We start from the raw sequence: 18,273 nt of genomic DNA on the forward strand, positions 1-18,273 counted from the left end.
CCGGCATTTTATAGCTGTCCACGGGGCGGGGTCCTCTGATCCCCACCAGACATTATGGTCTCTCACCTCTTGAACCACCAGTCACCAAAGAATCGTTCCCGTCCGAAGCTGGATCGTCGCCTACCGTGCGCATACATGCACGACCATGAACAGATAATTCGTGCCGGCACACAATGTGGAAATATCAACGTCTCTGTAGCCAAAAATCAATTTTTCGGAGTTCTTAAAGCAATGAAATCATTTATTTAACACTAAAACTACCAGAAGAATCAAGATAACCCGTTTCTAATTTCTTTTTTACAATTATTGAAAAGAATAACAAATTATTCTCTGAAAAATTATTGAAGAAATTGATCTTGCAACACACAAACTGAATTATATGTCAGTCGAAATCTCAATATATGTACTTTTAGAGTTTCTATAAAAAAATTAGGGAAAGGTAATTCGATTGCTCGGTAGTACTAGTGTTAATTAAAAACGAAATATTTACTAATAGTGATATAATAATTTTCTCATAAGATAATACGTAAATATGAATAATAATAAATATTAACACTGAATCATATATAGTAATAATGTAGTTTGAATAATTAGTAATAGCAATAATATTAATTGTTGTGAATAGCCCTATATAAAATAATTATCATGTTTGGAATTACTAAAGAACATTTCATTACTACTAGAAAATCAGCTTAACTTTGTTTATTGAAACGTTACGGACTTTTGACCAGTGAAACGTGATCCCACTGTGCGGCGTTATGCCAGTAATATACGGGATCGACCGGCATGAATCATCTGCGCGATGTATACATCTGGCTGGATACACAGTAACCCTACAGTCAGCAACGTAAATATTGGACCAGCATGGTAAAAAAATACATTATTAAACAAATTGTACACCGTACATTGCTATTTATTGAAACAAACTACATTCGTGTTGTATACGTGCAATAAAATTTAAAAAAATATTTAGCCATGTGCCAACAAATTGTGGAACATTTATTGTCTGTATTTATTGTATCTAGTCATGAATAACGTTCGAATACTTTTGTTGTTGACTGTACATACGCGGCGAGACTCTCACACGCACGAATTATGGAAATCGAAACGAATCCACGACCAATGCATTCCGCTTGTCCGAGATACATATGACGAAGTGGGTTACCATTTGGCGTGTATGGGTTTTCTGTACTCTCTTTTTTTGGTACTGTCCTATTTGTCCTTCACGAGGCGCCATTCTTTTTCTCCGGTTAATTGAATCGTCTGATAGGAAAGTTTCGGTCACCTTAACCGTTCTTTTTTTCTTTTCTCTTTTCTTCTTTTTTTGTTCTAGTGTTGTAATCGGATTTATTGTATTGTTGTCTGGTAACAAGCCTCCAGGTGGCTTTCTTGTTTCTTTCACTGAAACCGTCAGAAACAGTGGGTTTAATCGAATGCCTGTAAAATAGTTGCAGAATTGCGTCGTAATTAACAGGATGAAGATGTTTATGCAAATTTGGACGTATAATTCATGTCATAGTTTTTCCTTGGACAAAATTAATTATTGAGTTCATATGAATGTTTTTTGTATAAAAATTATTCGTAAGATGTTTTTTATGGGTTCCTTTTTCATTGAGAACTAATGGGACTTTCTCCATTATGTATTAACATAGAAGTCACATCAAGAAATTAATTCATTCCCTTAATAAATTTCTCGAATGTCGTAGAAAAGTCTATAAGTCTGTATTCCAGATACGAGATGAAAGTTTGAACGATTCCGAAAAGTTACTTTGGTAATTTTATCTAAAGTGTGAAGCAATCGACGTCAAACCTACATTACCGTCCATATGTTTCTTGGATGCCTCGCTACTCTAAAGAAAATGCAAATTGTGATGTGAATAAATACAGACTGCTGGAGCAGTCCTTCCAGATTGTTCTATTTTTATGTATGAAGCCAGCGGCTATACACAGACATCACACGTCTGTCCACCTTTCACCAGGATTACTTTGAAAAATTAGAAAACAATAATAAATCATACTTGTACAATACTTTCTGGACCCACTGGAATACAATTAAAAAATATGCTAATGCAAGAAAAATTTCTAAACAAAATTATACACAATTTTAAATTGTAATTAGTTCAACAGTATTTTGAAAAATTCACAATTGCTTTGCTAAGATTAATTATAAACAAGCAACTGACAATAGAGAAATTTTGTATCGTTCACAACGTCCAAATTTTCCATTTTCTATAAAATCTAAAATTCAATATAAAATAATATATAAAAATATAAAAATGTAAAATCTAGAAAAAAAGAAGCTTGTGTCTGTAATTCTTTATGAAATTTCGTAGGAAGAAACCATTTTTGTTCCACAGCCAAGATGACTCATAAACGGGATTTCGCGTGGTCCCTTTTGGTGAGAATCTCCAGAGTCCGTTCGGATAACGGAAATTCCGTTGTAGTGGGCAAACAAAGGCGATTGTCGACATTCGTGGCCGCACGTCAGACGGCTCGAAACGTTATTGCACAAGGAAGAGAGCCTGGGCGAACTCGTTTCCCTTTCGTTCCTCGTCCCGGTGTGTTTACACGTGACGTGTCCGTCGAAGAAATATAACTGAGTCTTTCCGTGACCGTCGCCTCTCGTGAAATCACGATTACCGACGCCCGTAAAAGCGTTAGCCTCAATTAGGATACCGGTGTTCGCAACGCTCTAATGATTCGTGCCGCTCACGGTCCGCCGATACATATCAAAATCGACAAGAATCATCTGAAAAGGACAGCAATGCAATGTTTTCATTACTTTCCCAATAATTCTTTGTTAAACGAATTTACAGTGAAAATTATACTGCATTTACAATCTTAACACTTTCTTTAGGCACAACAATTATATTTTACTGGCTCATTAAAAAAGGTAAATATTAATAGAGGTTTTCAACGATTAATATATTTCTGTGATTTAAGTATGAATTATTGGTCATGTATATTAATGACCCGTATTTTATAATGGATCGATGCGAATTATAAAATATTGCGGGGAAAACTGAATAATGGAGAACGGAAGTGATTTACTGTTCAATGTAATGATATCGAAGTTTCTACTTAGTGTGCTTGGGTCTCGGTTTGCAGCGAACTTTCGCTATTTCGTTAAAGTATCTCCGCGGCCACGTTTGCATCCGTCTACCCGGCTCTAGAGACGCGCGGCCCGCAAGAAAAAACACCGGTCTATGTATGAGTATTACAAGCAATGAGTTCGAGAGTTTCTTCCTGTCCGAGCAACAAGTAGGAAGGAATTAAGTCAGTGTTGCCTCGCGGTTAATAACCGTTGCGCAATAAGTTCATCTAATTTATGTGAAAATTTAATGATAGCATTGTGCATTGCCGCCCGTTACGCGTCGAAATAGTAACGGGAACGTTCTTTGGGGCGAAGAGAGTCGAAACTTCGAGCTATGAAAGCGTGCAGAAGCTTGAAACTCAGAGAAATAAATAAAAATAAAATAATAATAATAGTAACACAAACTACATTTATCCACAGAAGCCAAAAACAGTTGTCCCTCTTTGCTAATGGGTTCCGCTAATTTCGAAAAAAGAATCGCAACAGAAGAAAACAAGTTGTACAACATCGGTTTCTTCGCAAAATCGAAACCGCGAAATACCACCAAACAATAGACGCGCAAGCTATCCCATTACAGCTAACGGGGTGTCGAATGAATTTTTCAAGTTCGATTAGTTGATTACACGCGAGAACGTTCCATTCTACACTTTCCATTCGTTCGTTTTTTTTTCTATTTCGCGAACAAAAATCGGCGAGTTCCCCGGATAGAACGTTCCTTTCGTACGGCGATAAAAGCAAACGCTGAAAAACCGGCGAGTTGGCGGAGGGGTGAGACGAATTTTACGCTCGCTTCGAGATTAATTATCGAGATGAAACGGAGAAGCGCGGCTGGCTACTCGCAGCGCAAAATCTGCGGGATAGGAAAGCGAAGGAGAAAGGGAAAGTTGCCCATCGGCATCCTTATCCCGAGCGACGCGACTGTAACCTTCTGAATCACCGTTCCCGAAGCAAGTTTGTGGTATTTCGAGCGCGTAAAAGTTTGACATCCTCTTGGACGTCGTTTCGTGCGTAGATGGTAGGTAGTAACACACACGACTGTCCTTTTTCCGGAACCAGAACTTCCGCGAAGATTCAATTAGAAGTTATCTAAACGCACTTTTTCATAAACCAGTTGATTAACACTCGCATATTCATCGCAAACATTTGGATAAAGAATTATTTATATTTTGAAGCTTATACAATTGTAATCTGTATAGTATGATTCATTTAATCGCTTTAGTTAAACTCTAGAGATTATTTTCCTTTTATTCTATTTTCATGAGGTATAATATGTTTCTTGTAGGCATTAAAACGCATAATAAGTAGCTTATCTGAGGTAAGCTGGTGAGTAGCTAATATAAGTTAATTTAATAAGTAGGTAATCTGATGAGTAGCTCAGTGAGTGGCTAATTTAACGTATAGTTAATGCAAAGAGTAGCTAATCTAACCAGTAGCTAATCATTCTTCGCTTGCTGCTGAACTCCAATCTGCTTCATCTACATCGCCTTGATCAAATGTTACTCTTCGTCCTCTGTTTTCAGCACCGAATGTTCCGCGGTTACTGTACACCCACGAATTACTCGATTTTACCTCTGACAAAGCTTCTTTCAGAGCTCCCTCCACTTTCTCTTCGGTTGATTCTTCCCCAACCGGCGATTTCTCATCTACGGATGATGAGAATGACGGGGGTCGCGTGTTTCGACCTTATTTGCGCGACGGAAGACAGCTTCGCCGCGGATGACTCCGCGCGCTGAGCGTACGAGACCGCATTCTTCGAACCCTTGCCACTTTCCAACGAGATGCTGTTTACTGGAGCCGACAACACGTGGACATCACTCGTGCCCCAGGTCTACCAGAGCTTAGACGACCAAGCTCACAACCAGTGAGTATTTCTCACCAGTGAGACTTCGTCATCGAGTGGTGAAATGCATGTCAATATGTCAAAGCAACATCTTGATTAAAAACTTTCTCACTGTTTGATGAAAGTAAGGTACGCTTCCTTTTTTTCAAATTTATTGCGCCTCTGTTTAGAATCCTATCTTATTCTGCGTCCAAGTGATAGTAGCAAAAGTGGAACTAAATTGTTAACCAGTTCATAGGATTAACCCTTTACGCTGGAATATTACATCAAACTCGTGAAGATTTGAAATAGAATTTAACATACATGAAGGCTACTTAATTTGTTCAAGTCCAAATTAAATATTATTTCTCTATTAAGAGTCACAGTATTTCAGAGTAAACGTAGACAGACTTTTTTTGATAAATTATGAGCAATGAAATAGTTCTGTCAAGTGCAGTTGTGAAAGGAACCATAGATCAGAGGGTTAATAAAGTTATATGGCTAGGAATATCATGGTACAATTGAATTATATCACGTGCAGCCGATGAGCAGTCAACAAAATCTTTCAACTACTCCCGCAACGGTCTCCACTCCTTTCATTCTGTGATGATGCGATAGCACATAGTCAAACCACTTTCTTTTAAAGATGAATCGTATCGAGTTACCGATGGCCCGGGTGGTATTGTGGTGGATCCGGAATGTCAGGTTCGCCGCGAGTTGCAACCGGTTGCAGATTCGGTAACGACTTTAAAAGAATTCTGCTCCATGGAAAATAATCAATATGTAAAGTATGGAACCAGATCTTATTACCTTCCATAATTTGTTGTATTGACAGGTGCCTTACGGTGACCAAACTACCTGTAAACGAACCTGTTGAAATTAATTATATAGTAAAGTAAATAAATTTATATGCTTTAACCCTTTTAGTGCTGGGCGCCAAACGGGTGCCTACGCGAAGATAGTCGGGCGAATTTAACGATTTTACTAAAGTTCTCGCAATGAAAAGAATAAGGCGCCATGGCACGCGCAACGATATATCGTCGTCTGGCACTAAAAGGGTTAAAACACAATTAAATTAATAATTAGTAATTAAATTAATAAATAAGAATAATTAATTTACACACTTTTCGGCCCAATTAGATTCAACCTATTAATTATCTACTAATCTATTAATTACTTTCCAGTAACAAACTACACTCGCCTTCATATTTCCTTTTACCCGCTTCCAGAATAATTTCGAAACAGCTTAACAGGTGGTGCAAAATAGACCTGCTTCTTTCAATGCAGGTTTTACCTCGCCTCGCTATTCAATGTTCACAAGAAAAATATTGCGAAACTCGTGCAGATACTCCCTAACCGCATTACGCTTGCTCGTACGACCGAAACAAATATGAATCCATGCCGGATATGCAGATGATGTAATTTTTCAGAGTCCACGGTAACCGGATATACGTGAGCAGCATTAAGATCCACTTAAAATTATATCATATATATATCAAAATGTTGTTTATCACAATCTTCTAGACTGTATAGACAAATCCATACAAAATGTGGCTAGCTTCGGTGAAAGGAAACCTCGTCTGAGATTTAAGACACGCAACTTCTTGAATTTATATACAAGTTTTTGCGACAATGGTCTGCCGGATTCAAAGTTTTATCGCTGGCTTGTTATTGTGCAGATATTCACAGCCGTCGAAAACAACGCACAAGTCTGCTCAATCATTTCTTTGAGAAACATAATTTTTTACCATTTAAATATTTCATGTTTCAGAACTCTGTCGACTAAGGCATTTTTAGCTCGCAAAGTTTACACATAAACAGTCGTTAAGACTTAAATTTATAGAACTATAATGTGTGAATTGCCATGTGAACTTTTTATCACTAATATAGCAGTTGTACCTACTGCCCAATTACACTAACAGGAGAATATCGATCTTTGTCATTGATTTTCATTCACGAAAGTGTAAACCACGTTTCCCGTCTCATACGCAACACCCCGGTGTTTCGCAATCTAGCTTCTAAGGATACATGTACGACAAATTGATCGTGATATTTCTAAAGGACAAATATCCTTGTGGCATTTATCTCGGTAGCATTTATGGGATCGAACGGTGGATTCATCAGGTGAAGTAAAAGCGAGCCTTTTCGAGAACATTCGGATCGGTCCGAGGCGGTCAAGCAGACGGGAAGCGTTAGCCCTTTGCACTCGGAAGTTTTTCAGTAGAAATGTTCAACCTCTTCTGATGAGATATAGCGTTATATAAAGTTACATATTTAATATTAAATTATAATATTAACATTATTATTAATAGTAACTATTAATATAATTAATATATTATATTATGATTAATATTATTAATATTAATGACAGTATTGTTAAAAATAACTATTAAAACTAAATACTATTAACAATAATATTAATAATATTACATATAAAACTTTATAATTCTATTATATCAAATGAAATGATGACCGAGAGTCACCTCTCAACTGTAAAGCGTTAAAAGTCATCACGCTGCGACCGATCCAACTGTATTACCGAAGAGGCAGGCAGCTTATGTTCATCGTCAACGCAGAAACTAGGACAGCTGATACAGATTATCCAGATAGACCTTCTAAATTGTTATCTTTCGCGCAGAATTTCACGCGCTGCGTCAGCCGGCCTCGTGACTCCTTCTCTGCTCCTCCTTCGTGATCGGATCGTAAAAAGGTGAAAGCAGATTGCTCGGTATAATCCTTGAATAGACACGACGATTTTTTTCACTCTTCCTCTCTCTCTCTCTCCTTCCTTCTCTTTCTCTCTTTCTGTCCTCCTTACAATCGTCGACAACAAAGTACTGGATGAAATGAAATCACGACCAGTTGAGTATTGCAATTGAGATGGTCATCATTAAAATAAATGCTGGTAACGAATATGTTCAATAGAAATAGTATGAGAAAGTTCATCGACATCTGTAATGATGTATGTGGTAAGTACCCGTGGTAAGGAAGGCACATGTGATGTAGAAGCTTGAGGATCTTTCACCAGTTTGACTACTAATTTCGCCTATCTTAAGACTCATCCCAATTTAGTTTATCAAATATTATATACACCTATGTGTAATTGATTGTTTGTTCCTTTACCAAATTTAATCATTTTTGTTGTAGATACATGCACTTTCGTATCTCATGCAATATTTCTGGTTAGTCATCATCACTTTTTCCATTATATTAACCAAACAAAAAATTTGCACATTACTTGCTGAGATACTCAGAATTTATCATGCAAAGTTTAATAATACTTAAGCTTGATTATGTCTGTAGAATTATGGCCGTGTATTATGAAACACCCTGTATAAGAAATCAGTACCTTTTGAGTCTTCTACTAAAATAAAAAACGACAGAGATACTTTTAGGACAATAATCTGTGTATATCTGTACACCTAGTATTTTCTGTCTCCCTTGTAAGCTAGACTAATTTTGGCGGAAAACAGTTTCATTATTTTTTTTCTCCTTAATCGTTCCTTGTACCATTAAAATTTTAATCTCACGAAAACTTAATCTTAACGTGAATATGAATGCATGTTCTTTCTATTTCTCATCTTCCACGGTGAACGATAATGTTCCAGCAACTAAATTAACATTCTTCTGTAATCTTTAACAGTGCCAAAGAATATTATAGAAAGTGTCCTTACCGACGGAGTCAAAACTCATGCCATGACCGTTAATTGATGTTTGTCTCATCACTGACAATTGAGAAAGTACGAGTTTGTACTTAATTCCACGAATCATTCAACGAGAGAAGTCAGGCAATCCAAATGGCAATTAAGTTTTTAAAATTATAATAATTTGATTTTAGAAAGCGAACAGAATCGAAGCATCACTCTCGTATTTGAAGGTATTTTTCGATTTGACAATCGCCTGTTAACAACGCTATTATTTTCCCGTATTTTTCCGCTTTATTATCTTCTCCTTTTGATGTATTTTTCCTAGATATTGGTCCTTGACAATACAATATTTATACTAAAAATATTGCTGTAATGTAAATGCATACTTCGATCATGATGAAGTATACATCATTTTAAAACGAATTCCTAATCAATGCAACATTTTTATGTTTACAATTACAAGCAAAGTAATTTGAACAAATGATTTAGGAATTATACTTCGCAGTATCTGTTCAGCATGTTTTACTTTGCTTGCAAAAAGTCAGTCAAAAGTAAAATCTACGCAAATAAAATCGAACAATTTTGTATAGAGTTATAAGAACAATGAAGAAATTTCCCCACGAGATATTTTTCTAATTCTCAACGTCAGGAACGCATAATGATCGTAAACTAAACTGTTCCATTCCACATTTTTTTCTATGACGAGGTCACATTACTATTGGCATGAATCTGTTATTTATAAGAACTCTATAAACGTTATATAATATAAATTAAAGTTTCCTGTCCATTTTTATTATTTTATTGTCTATTAATAAGAATCTATAAAAAATTTTATTATTGTTTTTGTTGGCGCATTTTTGCATATTTGTAATTCCAATTACAATTATCTTATCGATAAAACAGTATGTTATCATACAAGCCATTTAACTTTTTAAGTACTATATTCATGATGAAATAAAATATTTTACGAATAGTGTTAAAGATTCATTATTTATTTAGGTCAATAAAATGAATTTCATTATGAAAAATCCATCACCGTTATTAGAAAGAGCCATCATTCGATTTTTGCAATCGGAAGGCAATACGGTGTCGAAAAAATATTGTTCTTGAAAATGAAGCTGCAGGCGGGCAATTAAGAAGCAGAAACCGTAACTGCAAACGTTGATTTTCTAAACACCAATGAAGCACTTACAATCATGTAACTTGCCCTTGGCATAATTCGAATTGTATTATTACTTCATTGTTATGTTCTGAGAAACTTCTCAAGTTACTCATGACAAGTAAATTAATAGTCACAATGACTGTAAGCTTGGGATAATTGTTCACATATGCATATAATTAATGGTAATATATAAATATTAGCACCTTATGACTTTCTTTCATTTTATTGTCATTAAATTATTTAGAACCATGCAACATCAGACAGAAAATTATTGGCCATCTGTAACACACTCCTACAAAATGAATTGTATTCTAAGTCATTAATGATAGTGGTACTCAAATAAATTATCCAATATGTTTTATAGACAATTACAAAACAGATTAACTTGTTTATTCAATTAAATATATACATATATAGTGTATTCTCTTAAATACATAGATATTCTACTTTCCAAAATATCCCCCAATTAAATATTAAACAATTGTAATGATAAACAAGGATTGTCTACCACTTTTATACGTTGCAGATTAAAGCCAATCTATGTGTTATAAATGGAAAAATCATTGTTAAATAGTTATAAATAAAGTAAATTACAATAATTCAATTACATGATTTATAGAACAATGTTATTGTGTATATATATTATCTTTTATAATATGTACACATATTAAATGTTAACATTTTTGTTTAAATACATATAGTACATCATTAGATTATTGTATAGAATTTTTACATGCTTACGTTTTATACAAAATTAATACTAAAGGAAATGAAAATAGAATATTGCATAATTGGAAAATAAAATACATGGTATGTGTATATATTAAAACATGAATCAAGTTTTGAACTAAAAATGTTGCTGTTTTTTCTGCATTATATTTACCTTGCTACAACTAAAGAGATTAAATACAAAGTTATACATACTCGTGATAGTAAATCTTTAGTTTAGTTGCAGTTTTTATTTTATTGCCATTACATATTTTAATGTACCTTGTACATCAAATGGTCAAGTTTCTTTTCTCAGGTTTTCATTTAAAAACTTCGATATTATTGAAACAGTAGCAATTTTTAAGTCAAATTTCGTAGTAATACATTTTCGAATAATGTAAAATGATCTAATTAGTTTTATATGGCATAAACATTATGTGTGTCCTGTTAGAAACTCATTATTGCAAAGCATATTACTATTCTTACACGAAGTTTACTATGTAATTCTGGATTCCAATTCATAATGAAACATTTGCACATAGGAAATGGACATTCATTTATTACTAATACAGTTGAAATATTGAAAACGTATGATTAATTTATGGAACAACTTTAAAGTTAATTTAAAAACTTTAGTTTAAAAACATTAATAACGCAATTTCGCTTCAAATAACGAAAGATTAAAACAGTTTGGAAATTTTACAAGACATCTTTTTGTTTCGAAAAAGTAGCAATATTGTCTGCTTATTTTATTCTTAACTGTACAATCTTAATGCAAGTCTTAAGTTGTATTGTTCCATATAAAATCTAATATATGTTTTGCATTTAACGATGTAAACGTACGTGACTTAAATCACGTAATTTCAATTTACCTACTTCAAATATATTTTATTATTAAAAGTATTTGACAAAATAGTTCCAATTTTTATACAATGAAAGTTGTATGGAAGAAGAGATGATAATATATGTTCGAAAAAGGGAAGTATGGATAAATAACATCTTCCAATATGTTTTTTTTCAATATATTGAAAAAGGTTGATAATTTATACATTTTTAATGACTAGTGCATTAATCATAATATCTACTCTTGGTACCCTAACGAAGATGAGATAATTCAACTAAAAATATATATGCATGTATTATTTACATATATATGAATATTTTCTTATACTACAGGAATATTTAAACTGATTTTGAGTCCATCTCTTTCAAAGAGAAAATTTGTTAAAGATGTTTATGAACAATGTACTCCGACTTGCATAACCTACATCCTCTTTATTCTAACCTTTTCTTATGTACAATAAGATTTTATTTATGAAATTATAATAGGTGATATAATAAGATCTTTCATCAATAAAATATTATCAAATTAGTTATTGTTCAAGCAATAGTCTACTATCATTATAAAAGCGATGTCCTCGTTTAATTAAGTCTATCACCTAACATAATTTGTGCGGTACATAAAATAAGCTTCAATAGTGTCTGGTATTCCAACAAGTATTAGACTAGCCACTGGCAAAAATCTAAACTCGAAGTTTTTTTTTTACATTTATAATTCGATCAATTATTTAATGTGCAGTAAACAGTAACGTATTATAAACAGTGAACAGACTACCCATATTATTGTAATTTAAGAAAGAAAAAGAAAAAGAAAACAATATCTTTTAAAACAAATGTTCTACACTATTTATTCACAGCCTATTTTGTTATTTTGGAAGACATATTATACATACTCCCTCTTGTTTCAATATATCATCTCTTCTATATTATGTTATGCAACATTTGGAGCTCTTACAGAGGATTACCTTAGGCGGACGGTGAATATAAACTTTTATCAATACGTGCAAATCTTTCCTGCCAAATGTGAGTTCGGTGTTGAGTAGTTAATATCGGGTTAAGAATGCGCCCTATACAATTAATACGACCTTTAAATCGTTCTCTGTCTCTAGCCATTTGTTCCCACGGGCCTTTACGAGCAGCACGGTACGCAAAATCCCATTGTACCATTACATGAACTCTCGGATTCAAATTAAATTTTACCTAGAATAAAGATTCTGTTGTTTAATACATAGAATTTCAAACAGACAACTCGAATTTGTGAACGATTCTTTACTTTCTGAACTGGAGAAATTAGTTCTCTGAGATTGCATGTGTGATCATCATCATCGTTGTCGTCGTCGTCGTCATCCTCGTCATCGTAACTACTTTGGTCTGCGTCGCTCTCATCCGTGTCTTCAAGATCATTTCTATAAGTTACTTCAGATTCCGCTTCAAAAACTATACAGGAACTGTCTTCCGAATCGATAGAACTTTCTGACATTAAACGTGGTCGAAAGCGCGCTCTCTGCGCATTGTATCTGTTTTCTGTGAAGTCTTCATTGAAAATACTCATGGCTTTTATGCACTCGGGTATATATCTCATTCTTGTAGGTAACTCTAACATTCCTTGACCGCAGGTTTTATGTGTTTTTGGTTTCTGAATTTTTGGTTCTACATCAGCAAATGTAAATGTCGCATGGTTAACTGTCTCTGTAGTACCTAATCCATCTACCATGTCTTCATCTAAGCTAAAACAGTCTTCTGATTCTTTATTCTCTACTTCATGGTATGCTTCGTAGTCTTGCCAGTTTTTCAAATCGTTTTGTATGTCTGCAGTAAGGTCGTGCTTAGTGCGTTCCTTCCTGTGTCTGGTTTGACTTACTCCGGAACGCCTAAGTTGTGATCTTGCACGACCTCGACCTCTGCCCTTTGCTATAGTGTTATGTTTTCTTCGTTGTTTCGGCGAGAGTGATCGTTTCATTGTTGTATCCGATTCAATTGAGTCTGTTCTACAGAATCGATCTGTTACGTTATCACAAACCTTTTGCCACATACTCGTCAACATATTGGACACTGAAACCTGTTTAATTAGTTGTATGCTTTCTAGTTTTGTATCGATCGTGGACAAAAATGGTTCTGTGTTTACATTTACTTTATCATTTACACTACTCTCGATGCAATCAGAAAACTGTTCCTTGTTAGAAAGACTATCATTGATATATTTACAGTTGTGGATATTTTTCATGTTCTTTGTACTATCTAAATAAACGTGTTCAAACGGGTCTTCTATATTTCCTTCGTATGATTTTTTAGTTGGTAGTAAGTGATTACAATGTTCTGTAATAACTGACTTTTCTTCACCAGATTTGTCTATAGCCTTGTTTTTCGTACTAATATAATCGTAGCTAAGTTTTAAATTTTTCATTGTGTTTTCATTAAATATTCTACTTAGGTACAATTTCTGTTCATCAAACATACTATGATGAATATTTTCAATAATATTTAAAGATTCTTTTATCGGAGAACTCTGAATATATACATTATCAGTGTTCAACGTATCCTTTTTAGTTGCCAAGTCTTTAAAAAATTCATGAGAAATTATTCCTTCGTTATTTACTACTGTCACTGATAACGGATAATTAAATCCTGCCATAACCGATGCAGGAACTTTGGCAAATCGTTCCCAGATCATATTAATAGCATTGAACACACTGTAAAGCATGTTTTCTTGCTTCGGATTTGACATTCTCCTTCCCGTGTTCAACGTATCGTTCATCGAATACATGTTTTCCATTCTCAGTTTACTGCACAAAATACATTATTGAATGTAAATATAAAAAGTATTATTAAATAAAAAATATTAAATTTATATAAAAGATTCAAATGTTTATAAATTTTTCATATTGAATTTACTTACATTATTCAACACGCTGGTACTCCTTTACCACCTCTCTTAGTTCTCATAAATCTTCTTTGCTGTACTGCAAACAAAACATTAAAGATTAGAAACACCTCATAATTATTTATTTTTAACAGTCACAAAAATTAATTTATAGGGCTTATTACATTACAAATTATTATTCTGATTATTACATTAGAAAGATCATCTAAGAATTTTTCCTGAAGCTATGAAAAATTTTAAGATGAAGTATATTGATAATATTGATAATATCTATATCCAAATTAATGATACTGTATATTTCGTTCGTAAATTGTTTTTTAACATAATAAATAAATATCCTTGTTTTTTTCATAATTTAATGCCAACCTCGTTATAAAAATAATTAAATTTACTTTGAGAATATAAATTCACAAATTGCGAATAAACTTTTGTGGCTGACTGTACCATCTATCAAATAGCAGTTTTTGAAATATTAAGAATTTATATTCTGGCATTGAAAATATAAAATTTCATCATTTTAAAACTGTTTACGTTAAATTTGACAGCATTTTTATATCCACGAAAACATTCGTGAATCAACATACAATTTGCAATTGCAACGCCGTCCCGCCACGGACTTATCGTGCACATTCCAGATAAAGGCATTGACTGATACGCATTGATCACAAAGTAACAGGATAACTAAAAGTTCGCTGTTACTTTCATTTTTGCATATGATTAGACTACAATTATGACCTTCTGCTGTACAGTATAACACAACGATTTTACATGGCAATAGTTTTTCTTACGCATACATACAACAAAGATAGCTCCCACAGCCGCAACAACCACAATCACGTAGGCAATCTTGCTCGCAGTGCAACTGATTTTTTGATGTGGCACACTTGTTGACTTCGAACAAAGAATTTTCAGTGAATCTCGTTACGTCGGGCACAATGCTTCGCTTAGATTTTTCATTAAATCCGAAGGATTCCATTGTAATATGACAGATTATCGCAGCACACATTTTAAGAACAACTTTCAAGCGGCCATTTTCAACTGGTTGATGTACAGAGTGTACTCGTGATTCACGCGGTTAGTGGCGCTACTGTTACTAATGTTTTGCATATGCATTATTGCGGAATTCTCGATAAGATCCAAAACCATGTTGAAAAATTCACAATTATATTTTGCAATGACAATAATAATTATTTTTTGGTCTCATTTCCCTGTAATATATGAAAGTCGAATGAACAAATTTAATTAACAAAAGTAGTTAAAAATGTGTATTACTTAATTTTGAACAATGTGACTACTGATTCATCACTGATGAAATCTTTTATTTCTTCTTAGAAATTGTATACGCTGATGTAAGCGTAGGAGTAAAATAATAATAGTCTTAAAATACAATGAAAGGTGTAGGAGATAATTATTAAATACTCGTGTAATTTATATTAGCTTTTATTGGACATGTTTTTTTTTCAAACATTTAATTCTAATAACATTAGAACGAATCTTTGTAACAATAATAATGTATAGCCGAACTGTAAAAAATAATACAAGATATACAATTTACTACTCCCAAATAAATGCTTACAGGTACTGTAACCCAATACCGAACTGAACCGGTCGCAATACGTCGTTCTTCATAAACCTCAGGGGCATAACTAAATTCAATTCGACTCTTGCGACATTTCCGAGTTTCATTACGATGCCACCGCCAACTGAAGAACGTATATTTTCCGTAAAGATTTCCATATTCTTTTTCAAATCATTAGCTGAAAATAAAATTTTAATTATCTTCATGTAGTCAAAACAATTTGTTTTCAATGATTTACGATCCATTTCATGAGATCAAAATTTTATTCTTGCAAAATTTCATACCAAAATTGAATGAAAATTCTGCTACATTTCCACCGTTGATAAAACCATGTAACCTGAACAAATCGCCGATGCCGTTACGACCAGGTCTAAATGGCAGTGGCGTATATAAATGGAGCGCGGCTGCCCAATATGCATCTCCACCTAATGAATTGTTATCATCACGAGGTCCACATCCTCTCATATCGAATCCTCTAAGATTCAACGGTCCACCCAGAAAGAATCGATCGGCTATATTTATCTTTTTATCGTTATTAATTCCTCGGAGCAGTCCAGATTGAAGGCCCAACTGGAAAGTCTATAAATTTTTAAATAAACATTGGTTATACAAAAGACAAATAATCAATAGATAGATGAGTATTATATAACAATTAAGTTAAAAGATACTTGCAAAATATTCGTGTGGCGACCAATTAGCTTGCATAATAAGTTCATTTTTAATGAAACCAATGTCTCCACCAAGTCCAGCTACTTCTGATGAAAATTGTACAAGGCTTCCTATAGTAGGAAATATTGAAGAATCTCGTTTGTCGATAGAACAAATGTGTCGAAACGCAGATTTCAAATTAGGACCACATTGTTCACGGACGCGAAACGACGCTTGCTTAGAACAAACAATTTTCCTGTATGTAGCTTCATACTGTAGGTTGTGCTTTAGTATACCTGCACCATCTGGATTAAAACCAATATCTAATAGAAGGCCTTTGTCGCATTGATTAAAACCAGACCAGGGGAAATCACTAGTCGTGTTGTACACACTAGCAGTTAGCCTGTAAGAAAATTATATTATAATAATAAGAATATGAATGATCATGAAAGAAGTATTCTTACATACACTGTATGAAGCCAACTATCCACAAGTGGTTTAACAGCTGACACATTTATATTTGTGGAACTTTTTGTACCATGAGAATATTCCATTTGAAGACGTTCACCTCTGCCAAATAAATTCGGAGCTTTCGCTCCAATGATTACAGAGCCTTCGTTGTTTCCAACCATAGTATTAATTCCACCAACTAATCGTCTCATTTCATGTACTGTAAAAGTTACCTGAAAAGGAATGTAACTTGAAATTTCTCATAACAAAATCTGAATTCTAAGCAAACAATTTGTCAATGAACTGAAAAGAATTAAATCTGAGAAATTACTTATTTGTTGTTGAATTAGTGTGTAATTATATAGACCCACTTCAACACCATCTGGGGTGGCATGAGGCCCTTCACTCGTATCAATGTAAACTCCAACACTCCTGAAACATCCTAATGACTCTAGCTTTCCCTTGACTCTATGGGCATGTATAATAACATCTTGAAAATCTTTAGCTTTAAAGAGGTCTGTTACTTGGGCTTTTATTATATCATCTTTCGTTCGCTTAAGTCCATCTATATGAATCGTATCAACCCTTGTCTATTTCAAAAAGAAAATTTAGAAGTTAATGCACTCAAAACAATTGTAAAAGAACAAGATTTTAAGAATGAATTATACCTTTATAGATTGTAAATCTAAATTTTTTTCTTTTACTTCTTCCTTTTCTAACAAGTTTTTCCTCTTGTTAATATATGCAGACTAAAAATAAACATTGTTTAAATATACAAAAGAAAAACTATTTTAATTAAAAATACAAATTATCACTTACAGAATCTTCTTTTGTTTTAGGATTACGTTTTTCTTTGGGAATAGCCTGATTCGAATTCTCGTTTAGTTTTCTCTGCATATTTGTTTCCTAAAAGCAATACAGCACGTTAAAAGTTGTATAAAAATATTCATATGATAAAAAAATGCAAAGCATGAATGAGAAATATAATGAACATAAAAGAAACATACTACGAAATAAATTAAAATACAGGAACCTAATGTAAGAAGATAATAAAAGATTACAGAGAAACGAATTATTATTAGAAATTACTCATGCTGTAAACTAATGATCACAATTTTAGGTTATAGCGTGCTTTTCTAATAATATGCACTTACCTTCGCGTGGACAGTTCCCATTTTTATTAAAATTAATCGTATTTGTTTTGATAAGAACTCACATTAAAATATTATGATAAATTTTGTCAAATTCTCTTTAATATTTGACAATAAAAAAAAAGAGGTAAATTTTTCAAATTAAATATTCAGAATGAGGACTTGCGGTGTGGCATTGCTATCACCGATAGTAAAATATCGCCCTCTGCAATGCTGCATTACCACTAACAGTTCATATTATGTACTAACACTAATAAACTAATTTTAAACAGTTTAAACAATTGTTTATAATAG

General features: G+C 33.4%; 2 protein-coding genes across 4 annotated transcripts; both read right to left on the reverse strand.

The window, feature by feature from the left end:
* Window positions 1-10,078: 10,078 nt before the first annotated feature.
* On the reverse strand, window positions 10,079-15,100 carry PPP1R15 (Protein phosphatase 1 regulatory subunit 15). Of its 2 annotated transcripts, none has more exons than XM_031985681.2 (4): window positions 14,950-15,100; window positions 14,167-14,230; window positions 12,544-14,053; window positions 10,079-12,470 (listed from the first exon to the last, which is right to left on the reverse strand). In XM_031985681.2, exons 3-4 carry the CDS (start codon window positions 14,041-14,043, stop codon window positions 12,237-12,239), a joined length of 1,734 nt encoding a protein of 577 aa, XP_031841541.1. In that variant the 5' UTR covers window positions 14,044-14,053; window positions 14,167-14,230; window positions 14,950-15,100; the 3' UTR covers window positions 10,079-12,236. The 2 variants fall into 2 exon arrangements, with proteins under 2 accessions (XP_031841541.1, XP_031841542.1); XM_031985682.2 differs by lacking the exon at window positions 14,950-15,100 and adding an exon at window positions 14,736-14,914.
* Window positions 15,101-15,575: 475 nt separating this feature from the next.
* Window positions 15,576-18,191, reverse strand: LOC116430933 (sorting and assembly machinery component 50 homolog B). Of its 2 annotated transcripts, none has more exons than XM_031985679.2 (8): window positions 17,983-18,191; window positions 17,648-17,734; window positions 17,497-17,577; window positions 17,200-17,418; window positions 16,847-17,061; window positions 16,403-16,781; window positions 16,015-16,309; window positions 15,576-15,908 (listed from the first exon to the last, which is right to left on the reverse strand). In XM_031985679.2, the coding sequence occupies exons 1-8, from the start codon at window positions 18,001-18,003 to the stop codon at window positions 15,724-15,726; spliced, it is 1,482 nt and encodes a 493-aa protein (XP_031841539.1). In that variant the 5' UTR covers window positions 18,004-18,191; the 3' UTR covers window positions 15,576-15,723. The 2 variants fall into 2 exon arrangements, with proteins under 2 accessions (XP_031841539.1, XP_031841540.1); XM_031985680.2 differs by lacking the exon at window positions 17,983-18,191 and adding an exon at window positions 17,836-17,963.
* Between the last annotated feature and the right edge of the window lie 82 nt (window positions 18,192-18,273).

Source organism: Nomia melanderi, chromosome 5, assembly GCF_051020985.1.
Source record: "Nomia melanderi isolate GNS246 chromosome 5, iyNomMela1, whole genome shotgun sequence".
Lineage (NCBI taxonomy): Eukaryota > Metazoa > Arthropoda > Insecta > Hymenoptera > Halictidae > Nomia > Nomia melanderi.